Raw genomic sequence first — 20,921 nt, 5'->3', positions numbered from 1 at the left:
CTCCACTGTCACCTCCTCCAGCTGCAGGAGTGGAGGATCTCCTGAAGCGGCAGGCCGAGTTGCATGGTTAGCCCAACTTCCCTCCGATGGTGCGGTGGAAAGACGTTCTCCTGGTGCCATGGCTTATGCTGCTCTCAATTTGCACTCCTCCAAGTGGGCATGGTCCTCCCTCTAGTGCTAATTTGTTGGAACCGATTTCCACCCAACATCGGAGCGGCTGGAGTTGGTGGTGAGTTGGGCCACCATGGGCGAGACCTACAAGAAAAGTCTCAATCGATGGTTGCTCCGGTGGAAACCCTTCGACACTCAAGTCAGAAATCTAGTCCAATAGAAGAAGGAGTGTAACAGGCATAGTTTTTGCGTATCTTTTTTAGGATCCCTTTTAGGCCTCCTCTTATAGGCAAAGGTGGGAGCTTCTGAAGGATGGTCTACCGTCATCGTCTTAGAGGACGTCCGAAGGAGGGTCAGCCAACCATGGATCGATCGCTTTTCGATTGACCTCCGAGGAAAGAGCCATAATGGGAGGCAAAGGGGAGCCATAATGGGAGGCAGAGAGGGGCCATTCCTGGCCCTCCCAGCCTCCTCAATCCATCGCATCTTGTCAGGGGCCATGGGGGCAGGCCTTACCGCATGTATGGTGTAATTAATGACTCTAGGATGGCTTGATTTAGCATAGCTTTTTATCATGTTGTGCAGCTGGTCGCTCAGAATATGGCTCCGATGTGACATGACTTGACATGACCCGATGAGATTGCATAGTGGCCACGCTTGGCATTTAGCCTCTCGACCGACACCCATGTCTTGGGATTCTGGCCCACGAGCGAGTACTGTGGTTGGCAGAAGGATGTAAACCTGGAGTCGAGACTGGGTCCAGCATGGGTTGGAGGGAGAGGATCCATAAGTTGGTTGAATGAATCTACTGGGTGCTGCTGTTTAGTCGGCCTGGGGTGATTGGTTGCTGAGGGGAGAGCTTGCCAGAAGCCAGTCGGTGAAGTCTCGGCCGCTCGGACAGTGGGGCTTCGATCGATTGTTCGAGAGCTAAGAGTCAATTGATCACGAGAGTAGTCGATGAGATGTCGGCAACGATGAGGGGCCTTAGTTTGCTGGGCCTAATCTTTTTGGGCCTTGGGCCTCTTCACATTATCATCCAAGTAAAATTTTTCCCCAATAGGTTTTTTTCTTAGATCCATACTTATTGCTTTGCAGCTCATTTTGCATTACTTATTAATAGCTCACCTATGAATTGATTTTTGATTTCTCGAGGACTTAGGCAGGGCTGTCTGTTATCACCAAACCTATTCATTTTGTATTCTTAGGTCTTCTCAACTTATTGCATTGTGTAATACGAAATCAGTTGCTAAAAGTAGATAGATCGCTAGGGGGCTCATCCATTTCTCATTATTTTTATGCTGATGATTGCATCCTTATTGCTTGTGCTATAGTGAAAGATGCTGTGTATCTTGCAACTCTTATTGATGTATATTGCTATTATTTTGGTCAAATAGTGAATTTTAATTACAAAGTCCTACATTTCTTTTAGTCCTACATCTACTGTTGTTACATCCTGAATGTGTCATATATTTCATATTTTTGAAAATAGGTTAGCCTGGCAATATTTTGGTGTTCCTTTATCTACTATGCCTCTTAAATTCTCTCATTTTCAACCTATACTTAGTAGGATTAATCATAAAAGATGCTTGAAAATTGAAGTTTTTATCATTGGCAGGGCGAACAACTTTACTATAGTCAGTTGTTTCTTCTATTCCTCTGTATCTATTATTTTTTATTGCTGTTCCTTTGTCTATTATTCAGAAACTAAAGAAGGAATTCAAGGTATTTTTATGGGGTCATTTACCAGATAGAAGTGCCTTTCACCCTATTGCTTGGGAAAATACTTGCTTGCCAAAATCGAAATGTAGGTCGGGCTTGTAATCACTTGTGCAGCATTGGCAATTCAGTTTATACAAGTTAGCTACTCAGAGTATTTTGGATTCTTCTACTTTGTGGGCTCAAGTTGTGCACGCTAAATACTATTTTCTTGGTTCTTGGTTCCAGTATTGTAGATCCCATTATTGCTCTCCTATTTGGAGAAAGATATGTGCTATTGGTTTGCAAATTCAGTTCCAATTTTAATAGCTTATTGGATTTGGTGACTCCATTAATGTGTATTCGGATCCCTAGTTATCTACTTCTTCCTTTTAAGGTGTGGCCTACTTTTCTTAATATGGATATCCTTTCTTCTGATGTTAACCTGAATCACTTTATCTCTTCTCATAGTGGTTGGCAGGTTAATCAGTTGCAGCACTTGATTTTTGTTGACATAATAATTGATATCCCTTCTATTCCTATTTTATAAGAAACTTGGTGTGATCAGCTGGTTTACAGACAATCTAAACTTAAACATGTTGCACTTGAGATATTTTTACAGCTGAATTGGGTCAAAACCTTTTCATGGAGGCTTGCTTGAGAGAGGTTGCCTTGTAAAGACATGCTTAGCCACCGTGGTATCCTTCTTTTACATGCTCGAAATTGTGATTTGTGTTCTATTGAAAATGAATATTGTAATCATGTAATTTATTCTTGTTCTTTTGCTCGAGTTTGCTAGTATCAGTTGTGCCATGTGCACCAAATGCATTGCTTTCCCTTCTTCTTTGCTGGAGTTATTTGAATTTATCACTAATTCCTTGGTAGAGAAAAGATAGAAGGTATTTGTGGCACATATGGCTTAGTTGGTATGGTAGGTGCATTGTCAAAGAATCTTTACTCATGTTGCCTCACTGCCTACACAAATTGTTCGTAGAGCTTACGTTTTAACTATTTCAGCTATTAATCTTGCTAGTTCCACTTCAACTATGTGTCAAGGTACTGCGGTGATAGCTCTACTTTTTTTACTCCTCTTACTGACAACTTAGTAATATGGCTACCTCCTCCCTCTAGCACACTTAAAGTCAACTTTGATGCATTAGTTGTATCTCATAAAGCAATTGCAGCTCATGTAATCAAGGATCACAATGCTAATATGTTACAAGTTGGAGGTAAACTTTTGCATTTACTTTCAGTTCCTTTTGGTGAGCTCACTATATGGCTTGGTTGGGTGTCCATGCGGCTATCCATGATTTTCATGCTGCCAACAACATTTAGGTTCAAAGTGATTCTGCAACCGTAAAGTTCAAAATACTACCAATCTTAAGTATTCTCATATTCCTCTACTATAAGATTTGAGACATTGACAACTTAATTCTCAATATTTCAAGGTCTCTCACCTCTATCATGAAGCACATCAGGTGGCTGATCACTTAGCTAGTAAAACTTTTGCTAGTGATTTCATTTGGCATTCTCTACAAGATGTTGATAGACAAGGCTGATTGCTTCTTCAGACAGATAATTATGGAGTTGCTTTTTCAAGACATGAATAATTTTGCATCTGTCCTTATTGTAGATTATTTGCTAATCATATATCAGATTTTGATGGTTATTTGTCTGTGTGGTTTCCCTAATTCTATCAGTTCTATTGATGTGCTGGGTGGTAGGGCTGAAGAGTTTATTGATCTTTATTTCTTCTATATTTTGGGTTCAAGAATGTGTTGTCTGGCTTATTCTCTATTTATCTCTTGCATTACTTTATTCTCAATAGTTTTTCCATATAGTAGATAGCTACATTGCTCCTTCAATTCAACATATTGTCAAATCTCACCTTCTCCATGGATTTTCACTTCCCATAAAATATGGGAAGTATCTTTCCATAGAAAGATTTTTTTTTTTATTCTATCTTGTCTTATAACTCCAACCAACTAAGAGGTTCTCTCTCCACTTTTTAAGAATTGCCTCTTCCCTCTCCACTTCTCGTGAACCAAATAAGCCCTTATCTTAGGTTAGGTGTATAACAAATTTTTTGCTCTTGTTGTAATGCAAAAAAGGTTGGGTTCATATGTAGCACTGCTCTTTTTATCAAGGATCTTATTCAGAAATCTAGAAGGCCACTTATTTGGGCATGTACAGTTCTCATCTATAGTTTATGTTCTAGAATCCCTATCTTGTTATATAATACAACATAATGATGCTTCTTTGTTCCAAAATCAAATTTTGTGTCTTTCTACTTGTCGCTTGTACCTTTTTTTTTTTTTATTTCTTGGGTGCAAGCTTGTTTTGTTGTATTATGCTTTTGCATACAAGACCTTTACTCTTTATTAATGTTCAGCATATAATTATCCAAAAAAAAAAGGCCAGGAGTGCTTGAGAATAGCCAAATTCTTTCTTTAAACCCTTATCTTACTGAAGGACATTTTTAGTTCTAAAAATATTATATGATTGTGGGATGATAGAATCCATGAACTTAGGTTGTATTTTGTAGCTGGCAATCTATCTAGATTGTCGGCAATTTAAAGTGGGGCAATTTAAAGTGGGGTCACTGAATTACTACGTTTGATATACTTTTTAGGTGACCATCTAAATTGTCTTTCATGAAGCAATCCAGATTGCCTTGAAGAAGGGTGGCTATCTAGATTATCACATTTTTGATAATATTGTAATAAAGTTTTTAGATGAAATTATCCTCGTCAAAAACATCAAACAAAATCCAAATACTTTTTTGTTCTTCTCAAGAAGCTGTTCCTCTTCTCCCATCAACCTCTTCTGTCACAAATTCTAGCCACCCAAATCTCCACCTCTCACGTCACCTCCAGTCAAATCACTGCCGTTCAACTCATCGTCGATGACCGCTCTTCAGCTAGTAAGTCATCTTTTTCTTTTTTTTTGTCAGTGTAGCTTGTCATTTTTGGGGGTGGGTTGAGTCTATGGTGGATGAGGGATTGAAAAGGAGAGTGGTGGTGGGGTTTGTGCGGTCTTCATCTGTTCCTTTGAAGAGAGGAGGAAGTGGTGGGGATGATATAAAGGAGGGAACGGAACCCATCAAAGTTCTCTTCTTTTCTTTCCTTTCGCTTCTCTTCTGAATCTTCTAAATATACGTCCAAGAGGAAGGAATAAGGAGAGGGAAGAGAATAGAAGAATCCGATTTTCAATTTTTTTTCAACTTAGTGGAGGGGTTCAAGACTTAGAAGTGTTTTTTTCGGATTTAGAGGATCTGGTGGCCCATTATCTTCATGGAAATGCATGTCTTTCCTTTTTTTTTTCTTTTAGGTGGAAGGTAGAAAAGGATAGAGAAGTGGATTTATTAAATGGTTGAAAGGCGTTTCTGTTCTTTATTTGTTTTGGATAAGTGGACGAAAACATGCATTCCTACTTACAGTTTTGATAGCACGGTTAATATCCATATAATCATTTTACTTTGGCAATCTTTAGGACCATGAGGTACAATAGACTTTTATTTTTATTATTAAAAAATAAAAAAAAATATTACAATGACTTATAAATTTGTCATCGAGAAAAATGTAATGATGCATTATGAGCGAAGTTCTATTGTTGAGTAAGAAATGAAAAATTTATGAAAAATATGTTTTATAATATACAAAGTCAAACTAATTGATGTTTTCTGATGAATATATTTAATTAAAAGAGAGCAAAATATTATGGTCACCTGTCGGCGGTGATGGTGATGAGAGTGGTGGTTTGTAGTGGCGACTACGGTAGGGGTGGCTGGCGGCAATCGACAGGCAGGCACATTACTGTCCGGCAGCTATGATGCTAGGATGATGTTGAATATAAGTCATAGTATATAGATTTTTAATAGATTTAACTTAAAGATATTTTAGAAATTTGATTTCATATGATCGATAATCTGATTGTTATACCAAACATGTCAATCAAGATTCTCAGTAATTTTACTGCAATATTACCCGCTATACTAAACATAGTAATCAATATTACTGATAATTTAATGATAGCAATCTATCTTGAAGGTAATCTAGATTATCTTTCAAAATTGTCAAGCGATGCACCACATGCAACATGGAGCTAGATGATGAGGCAAATGCTTAACCGGGGATCAGACTGAACTTGAACAATTATCTTATCTAGGATTTTTTTGCTAATTTTTGCTATAATTAATGAGTTCCTTATGGTAGAGTTTGGATACCCAAATTCTAGATGGAATAAGAGCTTATTCTACCTTATTCTCTCAAATAGGTGAAAAAGAGGGGGTGGACCATCTTGATTGAGAAATTCTAATCAATCCTTTCTAATTCCAGACAACTCTAGTTTAGTAATTCCATGGTAGACCATAAAATTACTTATTCTAGATCTTTAATGAACACCATCTAGGCATAAGAATAATACTGTATTAATTATATTAAAATAAAAATTAAAATATCATATTTTCAATCAAATATAAATGTAAAATAATAAAAAAAATAATTATATTTTAAAAATTCATATTTCAAGAATAAAATTTGGGTACGCTAACATTACCCATAGAAAGGAGTATAGCCTTGAGAGACGGAGTGAAAGAAGAGAGAGATCCCTCGTTAGGGTTTTCAGTGCTCTCATCTTGCTTTGGGCGAATAAACCCTCGACTCGGATCTCCATGGTTGCCAGGATCGCCGCGAGGTTCGTGATGCGGAGGCTCTCCTCCGGTGGGAGGGTCCTCAGCGAGGAGGAGAAGGCGGCGGAGAACGTTTACATCAAGGTCCTTTTCTTTCTTCTAGCCATAGTTCTTCTCGATCACTTTTCGCTCCCTTCTTGTTTATAATTTGCCAATGGTTTTGTGTTCTTGAGCCCGGGATTGTGATTGGGTTTTCTTCGATGTTAGGGGTATGCACTTTTGGTGTTCGATCATCTCTCTTTTATGATCTGTATCTCGTTGAGCTTTTCTGGTGTAATCATACTCTGTGAGGTCTTCAGGTGTCACCATACTCTGTGAGGATGTGGTTCCTCTCCGCAATTTCTTGTAGTCGGAAGGAAATATTCCTGGACAAAAAGAAATTATCGGCTTATATCTGACTTCTTGGCTCAGTTTGAGACATAATCATATAAGACACTCACCTACGAAAAGGGGAAAAAAGAGGTAACTTGGGGAAAAGACTGTGCTAATATTATCATAATGTGAAGAACAAGAAAAACAACAACAATAACCGTAGGAGTTCCTGCTAAGTGGGAAGAGGAAAGAGGAGGTGAATAGAGAGGCTTTTAGAAACTTGGATGCTACGAGCTAGAAGTATCTGGTGGATTTTATTTGATGGGGAAAAAATTTCTTGGCGGGATGAATGGCAAAAGAATGTTTATATCCTGAATGGTGGTAAGTTATAGATCCTTGGCCTGATCAAAGTGAAAAGGGTTTTTGGTAAAATCGAACATCTTATTTGCAATTGGTTCAGTGCATGAGCGCTCTATATTAAATTAGTAAATGCATGGGAGCAGATCAATATGATGCTTCAAAAAAAAAAAAAAAATGACAAGCTTATCTATGTAAAGTTGGTATTATAAAACCCTCTTTGTCATTGATTTCTATTAAGAAGCATATCTTCTGTCTATGCTAGTATTTCATATCCCTTTATAAGCTTCTTTAAAATGTGTTCTGGATCTTTTCTTCCTTCTTGACTCTTTAGCATTGGTTTGAGCCTCACTTATGATGCCTCATTAAATGATTGTTGCACAAGCTCATTCATTTAAAGTGTCCTCCCCACTTAATCTGTATGATGATTGCAACTTCTAGACAATCTCCAATATGCATCATGTTGACATTTTTCTTTTCCAGGTTTATAAGCTTATTCATCTAATCACCTCAAAATTTTCCATATTGCTGATGCTTATCTTATGTGCAAAACCATCTTGTTTTCCAATATTTTACTCCATTAATCTATTAACTTTTTCATTCCCTTAATCCTCTAATGTATATGGAGGTCAGAACGCCATAGAAGCACATCTACACTTAATACACATTAACAAATGAACAGGGCAGAATATAAAATCTGATGGTCAGTTGGTTGAACATACATGACAGCATTCCTAGGTGATGCAGCCTGTTGCAGTTTGGGGTTTAAAATAAAGTTTCTAGTGGCTATTTCAGATCTGATCTGAATTAATTTATGGATGAAAATTGTGGGCAAAACGTGAAGATTGGGGACAAATCAAAGTAGATAGGAGGATTAAGTATAATGAGAGAATAAGGATCAAGAAGTAAACAGAAACAAAAACTGAGAACATCAGGCTCCAAGGAGAAAAAGGAAAAAGAAGGACACTTTATTCTCAAAATTTTTTTATTTAAAAACCAACCAAAGCTTTAGGCTCTATATAAAAAATCCTAATGCTTGCCAAAATAAATTGAATTCCGTGAGATATGTCCCTTAGGAGCCACCTGTGACAGAGTAGATTAGAGAAAAACTGCAACAGCAACAATATTTGTTAATGGAGGGTAAATAATGTTATAGAGTACACTCAGTATAGAGTAACTATTGTTCATCACTATTGTCGTCAACCTTTGGTTAATTCACTTATTTCACTTGAGTTTGATTCAAATATGAATAAATTGGTGGATAACACATGATACAATGTGTTAGCAGGATAAATGTGTACCGGAAGAAGGAAGCATCAACTTATGACATAAAAACAACCTGAAATGTTGTTTCATCTGCAAAGAAGATAAGGAGATATTTTGGAACACTTAAAGAATGAAGAATAAAATGAATCGAAAGCAGCATTTATATATATATCATCTGCTCATGCTACCTTTGTTAAGTCCTTTTTGAGAACTTCCATCATGGTTTTCTCAACTTCTTTCCCACTTCTTGGTCTTGTGGTGCAATCATGACCCTCAATTTGCCCTTCTCTTTAAGTTGCTTCATTCAGTTTTTGTTCAATTTGGGCAACTTCTAAAGAAGCTTTCTGGTACTTCATTCGACATTATTCTTTCTGGTTTAATAACTTAATCACCTCAGCATTTTCCATAATCTAAATAAATGTCTCATTTGCACATATTCCTTCCTGTTCAACCTTCCAATCCATATGGCATTTTTCTTATAGTGTTTTCTTAATCATTTAGGGCTTGTTTGGATGATTGGGCTGAAAATCTTATGGGATTTATGGGTTGGACTAGTATATTAGCAAAATCAAAGCTCTTTTTTTCTCCCTATAGGTTTTAGGCTGGCCCACTCCGAAGCTATTTTTGGGTATGTATGAATATAGATCTAGTCCAGTTTGTAATCTTATGATTTTGTTGATTGTACTGGCCCAACTCACAAATCTCTTAGGACTTTCAGCCGAATCATCTAAATAAGCCCTGAATAGTTAAACTGATGTGGTAGCCATAGTTGGACAACAAAGTAGAATCTCCTCCAAACTTGATCACAGCCTAGTCTAGTCTAACCATGTATAGTCTTGCTAGAATATGAACAAGCTCGTCATGATCATAACCACCAGAAGCCTTAGTCCATCAAATACCTGCTTACAAGCACTTCTTTTTTTAACAATATTGGGTTGGGTTTTTGTCCTACCAACATGAAATGGAACATGGTGAAGAAAATCTTCTTCATATTTGTGCATAGAAATTCTATTTCAAACAATTATTTGCTTTATCCACTAGCATCATGTTAACGGATGACCAAGCTTGCTCATGAATTCATATTTAGAATTTGAAGACATTCAAGAAAGTAATATGATATTCATGCTATGGTTGTTCAAGTACAAATCTTTGGTTCTATGGGTTGATAAATAATAAAGGAAAATTGCTTTCGGGTGTGTTATGCATGCACAAAGTGTTGCCGGCACCGACCACAAGTCTTGGGTTGGTAACTTAGTAACAAACACCTGCCTTGTATAGTGCACTAGTTACCAACTGGCACACTAGTCCCCACCCTGTGGCTGAGTGGATTCTTGAGTTGCACATAATGGACTCTGTGTGACATTGCTCATAATAAAATCTGAATCAGTTTTAATTTTTTTAAAGAAAAAGAATCATTAGAATATGTTCTTACCTGTCTATTTTTTGTCAAGGGTGCATGCTTTAAATCAGTTATGCTGATTTAAAAGACTGCAGCCCTAACCAACTAGTGGGCCTGCTGCCTGTGTATACTCTTAGCATCTCGTATAATACACATTAAGTATAGAACATGAGATCAGTTTATAAATTAGTTTTATATGCTACCAAGTTGGTACTTGCCATTGACTTGCTACATCGTATTTGATATGTTCCATTTGTTGGATTATAACTACTTCTGTGGTTTATCATTATATTTATTAATTATTTATAGTTATTTTTTTTGGGGTTGCCGGGACTTCTGAATGCCTACTAATTGCCTAGAAGTTAGGCTGCCCCCTGCCTCCTGTTTACTTCTTTTATGGTCTTCGATCAATTATCATTTGTATGAGAAACGTTGCTATATAAACAACAATAAGGTGTCAATACCTATTTTTTATTTATTTATTTATTTATTTTAGATTTCAATAGTTTTTTAATTGTGTATATTAATACATAAGAAGGCTAGATATTTTTTTTTTTATTTTCCCCAATTCTAATTCCTGGAAGGCAGAAATTCACTTTTCATCCTGTTGATTGAGGGTTCATGATTACTAATCATGAATAGAGGTAGGATAAAAAATAGAACTAGAGGAAAAAAATAAAAAGTAATTACCCAAAACTTCTAACTCTTATTATAATTAGAACATACATCATCAAAGAAAACACCATTCTTTTAATTTTTTACTTTTTATTTTTTGACTGGGATGGACTGATAAATAGCTGAATTTAGTGCTATACTTAAATTTTTGACTTTTGATTCAAGGGAAGAAGCCGTGGATCTGAAACAACTCAGTTAGAACACCTTTTAAAGGATTATGTTACAACTAGGTATAAGTTCTTATTATTAGACTACTGATATGGCCTTATTTCAGCAGACAAAGAATATGGTGGTAAAGAGAAACTTGAAGGCCAATATAAACCTTGAATTTGAATCATTTAGTCAAAATTAATTTGAAATTATGAGTTTTATTACCTTATTATAAATTGAATAACATAGAGAACAAATTTATTTTTCTTTGAAATCAAATATGAAATATATACATATAAGATTTCTAGAGCTTATTTCTCCGTAAAATCTTTTTTAAAAAATTGTGGATCTAATCAACTAGCTTCTACTAGAAGCTGAATAGTTAGGATCCATATTGTTGTTATGGTGCTGGTCGCTGACACTGTTTTCTGTAGAGAGAGAGAGAGAATGCCCTTCCACTCACTGCTTTTCATTTACTTTGGCGATGATGTTCTTCGGGATTTTAATTATTTCCTTGCAAACTGTTGGTGCAAAAATCTGCTTGCGTCGGAGAAGCTGGAGTCGAGGGAGTCGCGGTCGCCGCCGGGACCTGCAAAGGAAGTCTAAACCGGAGGTGAGGTTGCTCCGGCAAGACCCTCCGACGCTCAAGTCAGTTCTCTGCCTCAACAAGAATGGAGTGCTCGAACGGAGAATTTAGCAGAGTTTTGAGGTAAAAATGAGAGCTTATAGAATAACGTATCTGGGGTTTCCCTTTTATAGACGGAGGGGGCAACAGATTGATAGCGACGCCTGCAATCGTCTGGTAGTGGGCCGCCCAGAGTTAGGAGGAATTTATTGCGGAGGGTAGTGGAGTGGGGTCGTGGCTATCGCCGTGGCTCGCCACGTGGAATCAGTTACGGGGATTGGAGCGGCGTCCGCTGTCGTGACTCGTCAGGGAGTGGGGGACTCGCACAGAATCCGCCGCAGGGAGTGGAGCAGGGTCATGGCCGTTAATACAGCCTGTCAGGGAGTAATGGGGCTACGCAGGGTCCGCCGCAGAGAGTGGAGCAGTGGTGTCCGTTACTGTGGCTTGTCAGGGGATCCAGACTTGTTGGCCGAAGTTCGGTTGGAGTCGGTAGCGAGGCCCGGCACCCGTAGGAGTTTGGACGAGGTCTTCTTGCCGTTGGGGGTCGTAGGCGGAGTTCGGCTCCTGTAGGAGTCCGGGCGAAGACTTCCTGCAATTGAAATCAAAAATGATGTCCGGCTCTTGTAGGAGTCTTCCTTGCTGCAGAAATCGCGGACGGAGCCCGGCTCCCGTAGGAGTCCGAGCGAAGTCCTCCTTGCTACCGAAATCACGGACGGAGCCCGGCTCCCGTAGGAGTCCGGGCGAAGTCTTCCTTGCTGTAGAACTCGCGGACGGAGCCCGGCTCCCGTAGGAGTCCGGGCGAAGTCTTCCTTGCTGTAGAACTCGCGGACGGAGCCCGGCTCCCGTAGGAGTCCGGGCGAAGTCCTCCTTGCTGCCAAAATCGCGGACGGAGCCCGGCTCCCGTAGGAGTCCGGGCGAAGTCTTCCTTGCTGCAGAAATCGCGGATGGAGCCCGGCTCCCGTAGGAGTCCGGGCGAAGTCTTCCTTGCTGCAGAAATCGCGGACGGAGCCCGGCTCCCGTAGGAGTCCGGGCGAAGTCCTCCTTGCTGCCGAAATTGCGGACGGAGCCCGGCTCCTGTAGGAGTCCGGACGAAGTCTTCCTTGATGTAGAACTCGCGGACGGAGCTCGGCTCCCGTAGGAGTCCGGGCGAAGTCTTCCTTGCTGCAGAAATCGCGGACGGAGCCCGGCCCCCGTAGGAGTCCGGGCGAAGTCTTCCTTGCTGTAGAACTCGCGGACGGAGCCCGGCTCCCGTAGGAGTCCGGGCGAAGTCCTTGCTGCCGAAATCGCGGACGGAGCCCGGCTCCCGTAGGAGTCCGGGCGAAGTCTTCCTCGCTGCAGAAATCGCGGACGGAGCCCGGCTCCCCTAGGAGTCCGGGCGAAGTCTTCCTTGCTGCAGAAATCGCGGACGGAGCTCGGCTCCCGTAGGCGTCCGGGCCTTCGACTTCGCTCAATCTAGGGCGAGGTTCTCCTCCTGTCCTTAGCAGGGCTGTGGGGGCATGTATGGGCGTTGCAGGGCCTCCTCCCCCATCCGGTCTAAATGGAACCGGACCTTCGACTTTGCTCAAGTTAGGGCGAGGTTCTCCTCCTGTCCCTAACAGGGTTGTGGGGGCGCATATGGGCGTTGCAGGGCCTCTCCCCCCATCCGGTCTAAACGGAACCGGGCCTTCGACTTTGCTCAAGTTAGGACGAGGTTCTCCTCCTGTCCCTAACAGGGCTGTGGGGGTGTATATGGGCGTTGCAGGGCCTCTCCCCCCATCCGGTCTAAATGGAACCGGGCCTTCGACTTTGCTCAAGTTAGGGCGAGGTTCTCCTCCTGTCCCTAACAGGGCTGTGGGGGCGCATATGGGCGTTGCAGGGCCTCTCCCCCCATCCGGTCTAAACGGAACCGGGCCTTCGACTTTGCTCAAGTTAGGGCGAGGTTCTTCTCCTGTCCCTAACAGGGCTGTGGGGGCGCATATGGGCGTTGCAGGGCCTCTCCCCCCATCCGGTCTAAGTGGAACCGGGCCTTTGACTTTGCTCAAGTTAGGACGAGGTTCTCCTCCTGTCCCTAACAGGGCTGTGGGGGCGCATATGGGCGTTGCAGGGCCTCTCCCCCCATCCGGTCTAAGTGGAACCGGGTCTTCGACTTTGCTCAAGTTAGGGCGAGGTTCTCCTCCTGTCCCTAATAGGGCTGTGGGGGCGCATATGGGCGTTGCAGGGCCTCTCCCCCCATCCGATCTAAGTGGAACCGGGCCTTCGACTTTGCTCAAGTTAGGGCGAGGTTCTCCTCCTGTCCCTAACAGGGCTGTGGGGGCGCATATGGGCGTTGCAGGGCCTCTCCCCCCATCCGGTCTAAATGGAACCGGACCTTCGCTTTGTCGGGACGAGGTTTTCCTTTCGTTTTTGATACAGTTTGTTTGAATTGTCCAAAGACATATAGGTATGCAATTTTCAATTAAAACGAAGTTACTGGTAGTACATCCGTAAGTTTTCCGAGCTCCATGATCGCGGGAGGTCGGTTCCTCCGAGTTCCTTAAGATAATAAGTTCCGGGCCGGACTACTTCTTTGACTTCATACGGTCCTTCCCAGTTTGGGGCGAGTTTCCTTCGGTCCTGAGGTTGCGAGACAGCGGCTCGTCGAAGCACTAGATCTCCCGCTCTAAAGGCTTTGTTCTTGACCCGGGCATTGTAATATCGAGCGACTTTCTGTCTGTAGGCTGCCATTCGAATCTGAGCTATCTCCCGTCTTTCTTCCAGCAGGTCGAGGTTGGCTCTAAGACTTTGCGAATTTTGATGTTCGTCGAACGCCACGACTCGTGCCGATGGGAGTTTAAGCTCAATCGGGATGACGGCTTCCGCACCGAAGGCTAAAGCAAAAGGGGTCTCCCCCGTAGGTAGCCTCTGGGTAGTTCGATACGCCCACAACACATGATAAAGTTCGTTCGCCCAAGTTCCCTTCGCTTTTTCAAGTCTTGTTTTAATCCCCTGCAAAAGGGTTCTGTTGGTCACCTTAGCTTCGCCGTTCGCCTGGGGATGGGCTACTGATGTGAAGTTGTGGGAGATGTTCAGATCTTCACAGAATTCGGCGAATTTTGCTCCCGCAAATTGTCGTCCATTATCAGTGATTAGGGTTCTAGGCAGACCGAACCTACACACGATCGACTTCCAGACGAAATCTTGCACTTTTGCTTCTGTGATTTTCGCTAGTGGTTCGGCTTCAACCCATTTGGTGAAGTAGTCGATCGCTACAAGGAGGAACTTCCTTTGCCCAGATGCCATGGGGAAGGGACCAAGTATGTCCATCCCCCATTGCGCAAAAGGCCATGGGGCACTCAAGGGTGTGAGCTCGGTGGCGGGCTGTCTCTGGACGTTGGCGTATCTCTGGCATCGATCACACTTTTTGACATATTCAATCGAATCATGATGCATCGTTGGCCAGTAATATCCTTGGCGGAGCAACTTGTGGGATAAAGATCTAGACCCCAAATGGTTTCCGCAAATTCTTTCATGTACTTCCCACAAGGCGTAGTCAGCTTCCGAGGGCCGGAGACATTTCAAGAGGGGCAAGGAGTATGATCTCTTGTACAATTTGCCCTCATAAAGGATGTACCGGGAGGCTTGATTTCGGAGCTTTTGAGCTTCCTTCGCATCCTGGGGGAGAACTCCATCTCTGAGATAGATTATCAGTGGGTCGACCCAGCTGGGCTCGTGGTCAATCTCCATCACGGGCCGCGATTCTTCTGTACTCGGGTGTTTTAGGACTTCAAAGAGGACGCCTTTGGGCAATTCGGCCGGAGCCGACGTCGCCAGCTTGGAGAGAAGGTCAGTCCTGATATTTTCCAACCTTGGGATCTGTCTAATGTTGAAGCTGCTAAAGGCGGGGGTGAGCTCCTTTACCTTCTCAAGGTATTTGGCCATACTGTCCTCCCGCGCTTCGTAACTCCCGCTGACCTGCCCTACCACCAGCTGAGAGTCACTGTGCACCCGGAGCTGACTTATTCCCAGCTCTCTGGCGATCCTTAGTCCTGCGATCAGAGCTTCGTATTCCGCTCCATTGTTTGTTGCGGGGAACTCGAAACGCAGAGCGTATTCCGCGATGACTCCCTCCGGACTGACCAAGATCAGGCCCGCACCTGCGCCCGACATGTTGGAAGATCCGTCCACATAGAGGGCCCAAAAGCGATTAGCGGGATCGGCCTCTTCTTCGGGGGAGTTCGGTTGGGACTTCAGGTCGTCAACTTCGCTTTGTTCAGGTTCAGCCTCCTCTGGGATGGTACATTCTACTATGAAATCTGCCAGTATTTGGGCCTTTACTGCTGGCCTGGGTCGATAGTGGATGTCGAATTCCGTGAGCTCGATCGCCCATTTCGCCATCCTCCCGGAGGTGTCCGTCCGGTGTAGAACCGCCTTGATTGGTTGGTTGGTGAGTAGCGTCACGGTGTGCCCTTGAAAGTAGGGTCGGAGTCTCCGGGCTGCAATCAACAAGGCGTAAGTCAATTTTTCTAGTTTGGTGTACCTGATCTTGGCGTCCCTCAACATGCGGCTAACATAGTAGATCGGCCGCTGGACTTTCGTCTCTTCTTTGACAAGGACGGCCGCGAGGGCCATGGGAGAGACCGTCAGGTATAAAAATAGCTCCTCCTCAGGTTCAGGCTTTGCCAACAGCGGGGGTGATCCAAGGTAGCTCCTTAATTCTTCGAACGCCTGTTGGCACTCAGAGGTCCAACAGAAGTTCTTCGGCTGCTTGAGGGTTTGAAAGAAGGGCAAGCACCGTTCGGTCGACCTTGCGACGAAGCGATTAAGGGCCGCTATCCTCCCCGTGAGGCGCTGAATCTCTTTTATCGACTTTGGGACGGCCATCTCCTGGATGGCGCGAATTTTCTCTGGATTGGCCTCGATCCCGCGCCCCGATACCATGAAGCCCAGGAACTTTCCTGAGGTTACGCCAAAAGCGCATTTAGTTGGGTTCAGCTTCATTCTATATTTTCGGAGAGCATCGAAGGTCTCCTCGAGGTCGGCGACATGATCTCTGGAAGATTTGCTTTTTACGAGCATGTCGTCCACGTAGACCTCCATGTTACGGCCGATCTGCTCCTTGAAGATTTTGTTCACCAACCGCTGGTAGGTTGCGCCCGCATTCTTGAGGCCGAAAGGCATGACCCTGTAACAGTAAAGGCCACGATCAGTGATGAAAGCTGTCTTTTCTTCATCTTCCGATGCCATTCTAATTTGATTATAGCCGGAGAACGCATCCATGAAGGTGAGGAGCTCATGGCCCGAGGTCGCGTCCACCAGTTGATCGATTCTGGAAAGGGGGTAGCTGTCCTTCGGACAGGTCTTATTCAGCTTTTTGAAGTCTATGCACATCCTCCACTTGCCGTTTGCCTTTTTGACCAGGACAACGTTGGAAATCCAATCAGGATAATTGACTTCCTTAATGAATCCGGCCTTAAGGAGCTTATCCACTTCCTCGGCTATCGCCTTCTGCCTCTCCGGAGTATGACTTCGGATTTTCTCTTTCGTCGGTCGATGCTTTGGATCGACGGCCAGATGATGCTCCATGACTTCCGTGTCGATCCCCGGCATGTCTGCTGGAATCCAAGCGAAAACGTCCGCATTCTTTTGTAGAAAATCAATGAGACGCGTCCGCACCTCCTCCCCTAGGTTGGAGCCGATCATTGCTACATGCTCCGCGTTCCCGTCGTTCAAAGGGATTGGTACCAGATCTTCGATTGGGGCACCCCTCTCTTCGGTGAGGTCATCGCGAGCGTCCAGTCCATCGACGGGGCAGGAGTCAGATTGATCGCCTCTTTGCAAGGTTATATTGTAGCAGTGTCTGGCCAGGGCTTGGTCTCCCCGAACCTCTCCGGTCCCCTGGTTGGTGGGGAACTTCAACTTCAAATGATAGGTCGATACAACGGCTCGGAGAGCATTGAGGCCAGGTCGGCCGAGGATTGCATTATAGGCGGATGGCGCCTTCACCACCAAGAAATTCACCAGAGCCCTGGATTGCCTTGGATATTGACCTGCGGCCACAGTCAAAGTTATTATTCCTTCCGTCGGAACGGCGTAGCCGGTAAACCCTACCGAGGGAGAGCTAATCGGCCTCAGATGATCGTCAAGAGTGGACATTCTTGAAAAGGCGTCGTAGAACAAGATGTCGGCCGAACTTCCATTGTCGACAAGAATGCGACGGACGTCATAATTTGCTATATTCAAGGAAACTACGACCGCGTCGTTATGAGGGAATTGGACTCCCTGAGTGTCTTCTTCGGTAAAGGTTATGGGCTCTTCAGTCTTTTGTCGCTTGGGGGATGCAGCCGGTATGTTGGTCGTTTCCTGTCGGGATCCTCCCGAGATGGTATTGGCGGAATTCGTCGGAGGCCGATCGTCCGGCCACTCCATGCTGGCGACCATAGCCAGAGAATGCGGGGCCTGGGAAACCAAAGGCGAGACCGGGGTCCGGGGATATGGCTGCGGAGGCCATGGGTAGCTGCGCAGATGCTTCGCGAGAAGGCTTCAGGCGAGGATCTCGTGGGGGAAAGGAGTGGGTGCCGGAGGAGACGATCGGAGGCGGCTCCGTTGAGCGCTCCTTTAAGAACAAGGGTACTGCGAAGACGCAAGCCCCTTCCTCTAGCGCCAATCCTGTTGGTGCAAAAATCCGCTTGCGCCGGAGAAGCTGGAGTCGAGGGAGTCGCGGTCGCCGTCGGGACCTGCAAAGGAAGTCTAAACCGGAGGTGGGGTTGCTCCGGCAAGATCCTCCGACGCTCAAGTCAGTTCTCTGCCTCAACAAGAATGGAGTGCTCGAACGGAGAATTTAGCAGAGTTTTGAGGTAAAAATGAGAGCTTATAGAATAACGTATCTGGGGTTTTCCTTTTATAGACGGAGGGGGCAACAGATTGATAGTGACGCCTGTAATCGTCTGGTAGTGGGTCGCCCAGAGTTAGGAGGAATTTATTGCGGAGGGTAGTGGAGTGGGGTCGTGGCTATCGCCGTGGCTCGCCACGTGGAATCAGTTACGGGGACTGGAGCGGCGTCCGCTGTTGTGACTCGTCAGGGAGTGGGGGACTCGCACAGAATCCGCCGCAGAGAGTGGAGCAGGGTCATGGCCGTTAATACAGCCTGTCAGGGAGTAATGGGGCTACGCAGGGTCCGCCGCAGAGAGTGGAGCAGTGGTGTCCGTTACTGTGGCTTGTCAGGGGATCCAGACTTGTTGGCCGAAGTTCGGTTGGAGTCGGTAGCGAGGCCCGGCACCCGTAGGAGTTTGGACGAGGTCTTCTTGCCGTTGGGGGTCGTAGGCGGAGTTTGGCTCCCGTAGGAGTCCGGACGAAGACTTCCTGCAATTGAGATAAAAAATGAAGTCCGGCTCTCGTAGGAGTCTTCCTTGCTGCAGAAATCGCGGACGGAGCCCGGCTCCCGTAGGAGTCCGGGCGAAGTCCTCCTTGCTGCTGAAATCGCGGACGGAGCCCGGCTCCCGTAGGAGTCTGGGCGAAGTCTTCCTTGCTGTAGAACTCGCGGACGGAGCCCGGCTCCCGTAGGAGTCCGGGCGAAGTCTTCCTCGCTGCAGAAATCGCGGACGGAGCCCGGCTCCCGTAGGAGTCCGGGCGAAGTCTTCCTCGCTGCAGAAATCGCGGACGGAGCCCGGCTCTCGTAGGAGTCCGGGCGAAGTCTTCCTTGCTGCAGAAATCGCGGACGGAGCCCGGCTCCCGTAGGAGTTCGGGCGAAGTCCTTGCTGCCGAAATCGCGGACGGAGCCCGGCTCCCGTAGGAGTCCGGACGAAGTCTTCCTTGATGCAGAACTCGCGGACGGAGCCCGACTCCCGTAGGAGTCCGGGCGAAGTCTTCCTTGCTGCAGAATTCGCGGACGGAGCCCGGCTCCCGTAGGAGTCCGAGCGAAGTCTTCCTTGCTGCAGAATTCGCGGACGGAGTCCGGCTCCCATAGGAATCCGGGCGAAGTCTTCTTTGATGTAGAACTCGCGGACGGAGTCCGGCTCCCGTAGGAGTCCGGGCGAAGTCTTCCTTGATGTAGAACTCGCGGTCGGAGCCCGGCTTCCGTAGGAGTTCGGGCGAAGTCTTCCTTGATGTAGAACTCGCGGACGGAGCCCGGCTCCCGTAGGAGTCCGGGCGAAGTGACGGGGGTTCACCAACAGTTGTCGAAAAACGGAAGAGACTCGCGAGGGTCGACCCCACCAAGAACTTCGGCCGAGGGTATTTTATGCCCAACACAAACCATTCTACATTACTTTCAAGGTCTTTTTTTGTTTGCTAGACATTTTTATTTGTATGGCTTTCCACCATGGGCTTGCTGGCATGCAAAGCAAAAACATTTGTTCAAACAGCAAATATCACTAATATATGGAATGTTCTAACCAAGTTAGAATTGTAGACTAGAAAGATAAGTAAAAGCATAAACTTATCAGAAAATTTTCAACTAGTGTTATTCTTTTCACTGCACTAAGTAGCTTTCTTGTTGGTGCAGAAAACGGAGCAGGAGAAGTTGGAGAAGCTTGGGCAGAAGGTATGCAACAGCTTAAGTTCTTGGTTCTATTTGCTAATATTCATTCGTTATTTTTGTTGTGTTGCTTCTATTATTTTCGAAAAGTGAAAAATTAAAAATGGGGTAATACAGGAATTTATTGCCCCTTCCTTTTGCAAGATACTCATAAAGCATCCATTGTCTTCTAGAAATTATTCTTAGCAAGAGACATGCTTCTTGTAGGGGGATTGACTTCCTGTGTTTAGAAAAAAGTACTTTCCATGGTCATTCAAGAATCAAGACCATCAAAAATCAACAATCAACATGACACATTTCTTTGAAAATTATTGGGAAAATGTTCTTAACCTGCTAGTTTATTGCAAGATCATCAATGATCTCTTTGAACAACATTGGAGCTAGCATTTCATTTCCTGGTTTTGTGTGCTGCACTGCTTAATGAAATTTCTAATCAGGGTCCAATACCAGGAGAGCAACCCCCAGCAAATCCAGAAGCTCCAGCAAGTGAAGGAAAGCCAACCACGACAGCAGGCTCATCAACTTCTGGTGTTTCAACTGACCAGAACCGGAACTATGCTGTACTTGCTGGCACAGTTGCTGCTGTTGGTGGCCTGGGCTGGTATCTCTTATCCAAACCCAAGAAATCTGAAGAACCTGTAGATTGAGGCTACATGGAAGTAGACGAGATTGGAAGCATCTGCTATTTTCTTTTGTTGTTTGCTTAGCCTTGCACAAGCTTGTTGCTGGTGGAACTTATTTTCCCTCCATTTCCAGCTGAGCATATTCTGTCCAATTTGATTAAACCAAGCTAAATGACTTGGATGGTCAAAGTTACTCTCATTTTCCTGTTATGGAGACGGGTTATTCACAACCTGTTGTACTTGGAGGCATGGCTATGGTAACGGGAGCCTCAGACGTAACAATTGCTGAGGGACTCCCCATGTTTGATGGCTTCTCTCTTTTGTAAGATGCACTCCGTGGAATAACCTTCTTCCAATACTGGAATTATGCATGCATTAGATAAAGTTGTGCATTTGATGGCCACCTCGAGCGCATTGTTACATTGTTATCCCTCTCCATTGATGTAGCTTTTACCTGTGTGGGGAACTATCTGAACACTTTTTATCCTTTGGCAAACAAAATTCATATTAGCGTGCTTCCTAACCAT

At 44.6% G+C, this 20,921-nt stretch overlaps 1 protein-coding gene across 1 annotated transcript; it reads left to right on the top strand.

Moving 5' to 3' along the window:
* Positions 1-6,358: 6,358 nt before the first annotated feature.
* On the top strand, positions 6,359-20,708 carry LOC105049039 (uncharacterized protein At2g27730, mitochondrial). Its single transcript, XM_010928573.2, has 3 exons — positions 6,359-6,580; positions 19,739-19,777; positions 20,209-20,708. The coding sequence occupies exons 1-3, from the start codon at positions 6,479-6,481 to the stop codon at positions 20,416-20,418; spliced, it is 351 nt and encodes a 116-aa protein (XP_010926875.1). The 5' UTR covers positions 6,359-6,478; the 3' UTR covers positions 20,419-20,708.
* The last annotated feature ends 213 nt before the right edge of the window (positions 20,709-20,921 follow it).

The sequence above is a fragment of the Elaeis guineensis genome, chromosome 7, assembly GCF_000442705.2.
Source record: "Elaeis guineensis isolate ETL-2024a chromosome 7, EG11, whole genome shotgun sequence".
Classification (NCBI taxonomy): Eukaryota; Viridiplantae; Streptophyta; class Magnoliopsida; order Arecales; family Arecaceae; genus Elaeis; species Elaeis guineensis.
Note: the sequence above shows the minus strand (reverse complement) of the source record. Positions and strands in the feature narration are given on the sequence as shown.

Coding starts and splice junctions, on each gene's coding strand:
- LOC105049039 (XM_010928573.2), top strand. CDS start 6,479: ATGGTTGCCAGGATCGCCGCGAGGTTCGTGATGCGGAGGCTCTCCTCC. Junction 6,581..19,738: donor CGGAGAACGTTTACATCAAG/GTCCTTTTCTTT, acceptor TTGTTGGTGCAG/AAAACGGAGCAGGAGAAGTT. Junction 19,778..20,208: donor TGGAGAAGCTTGGGCAGAAG/GTATGCAACAGC, acceptor ATTTCTAATCAG/GGTCCAATACCAGGAGAGCA.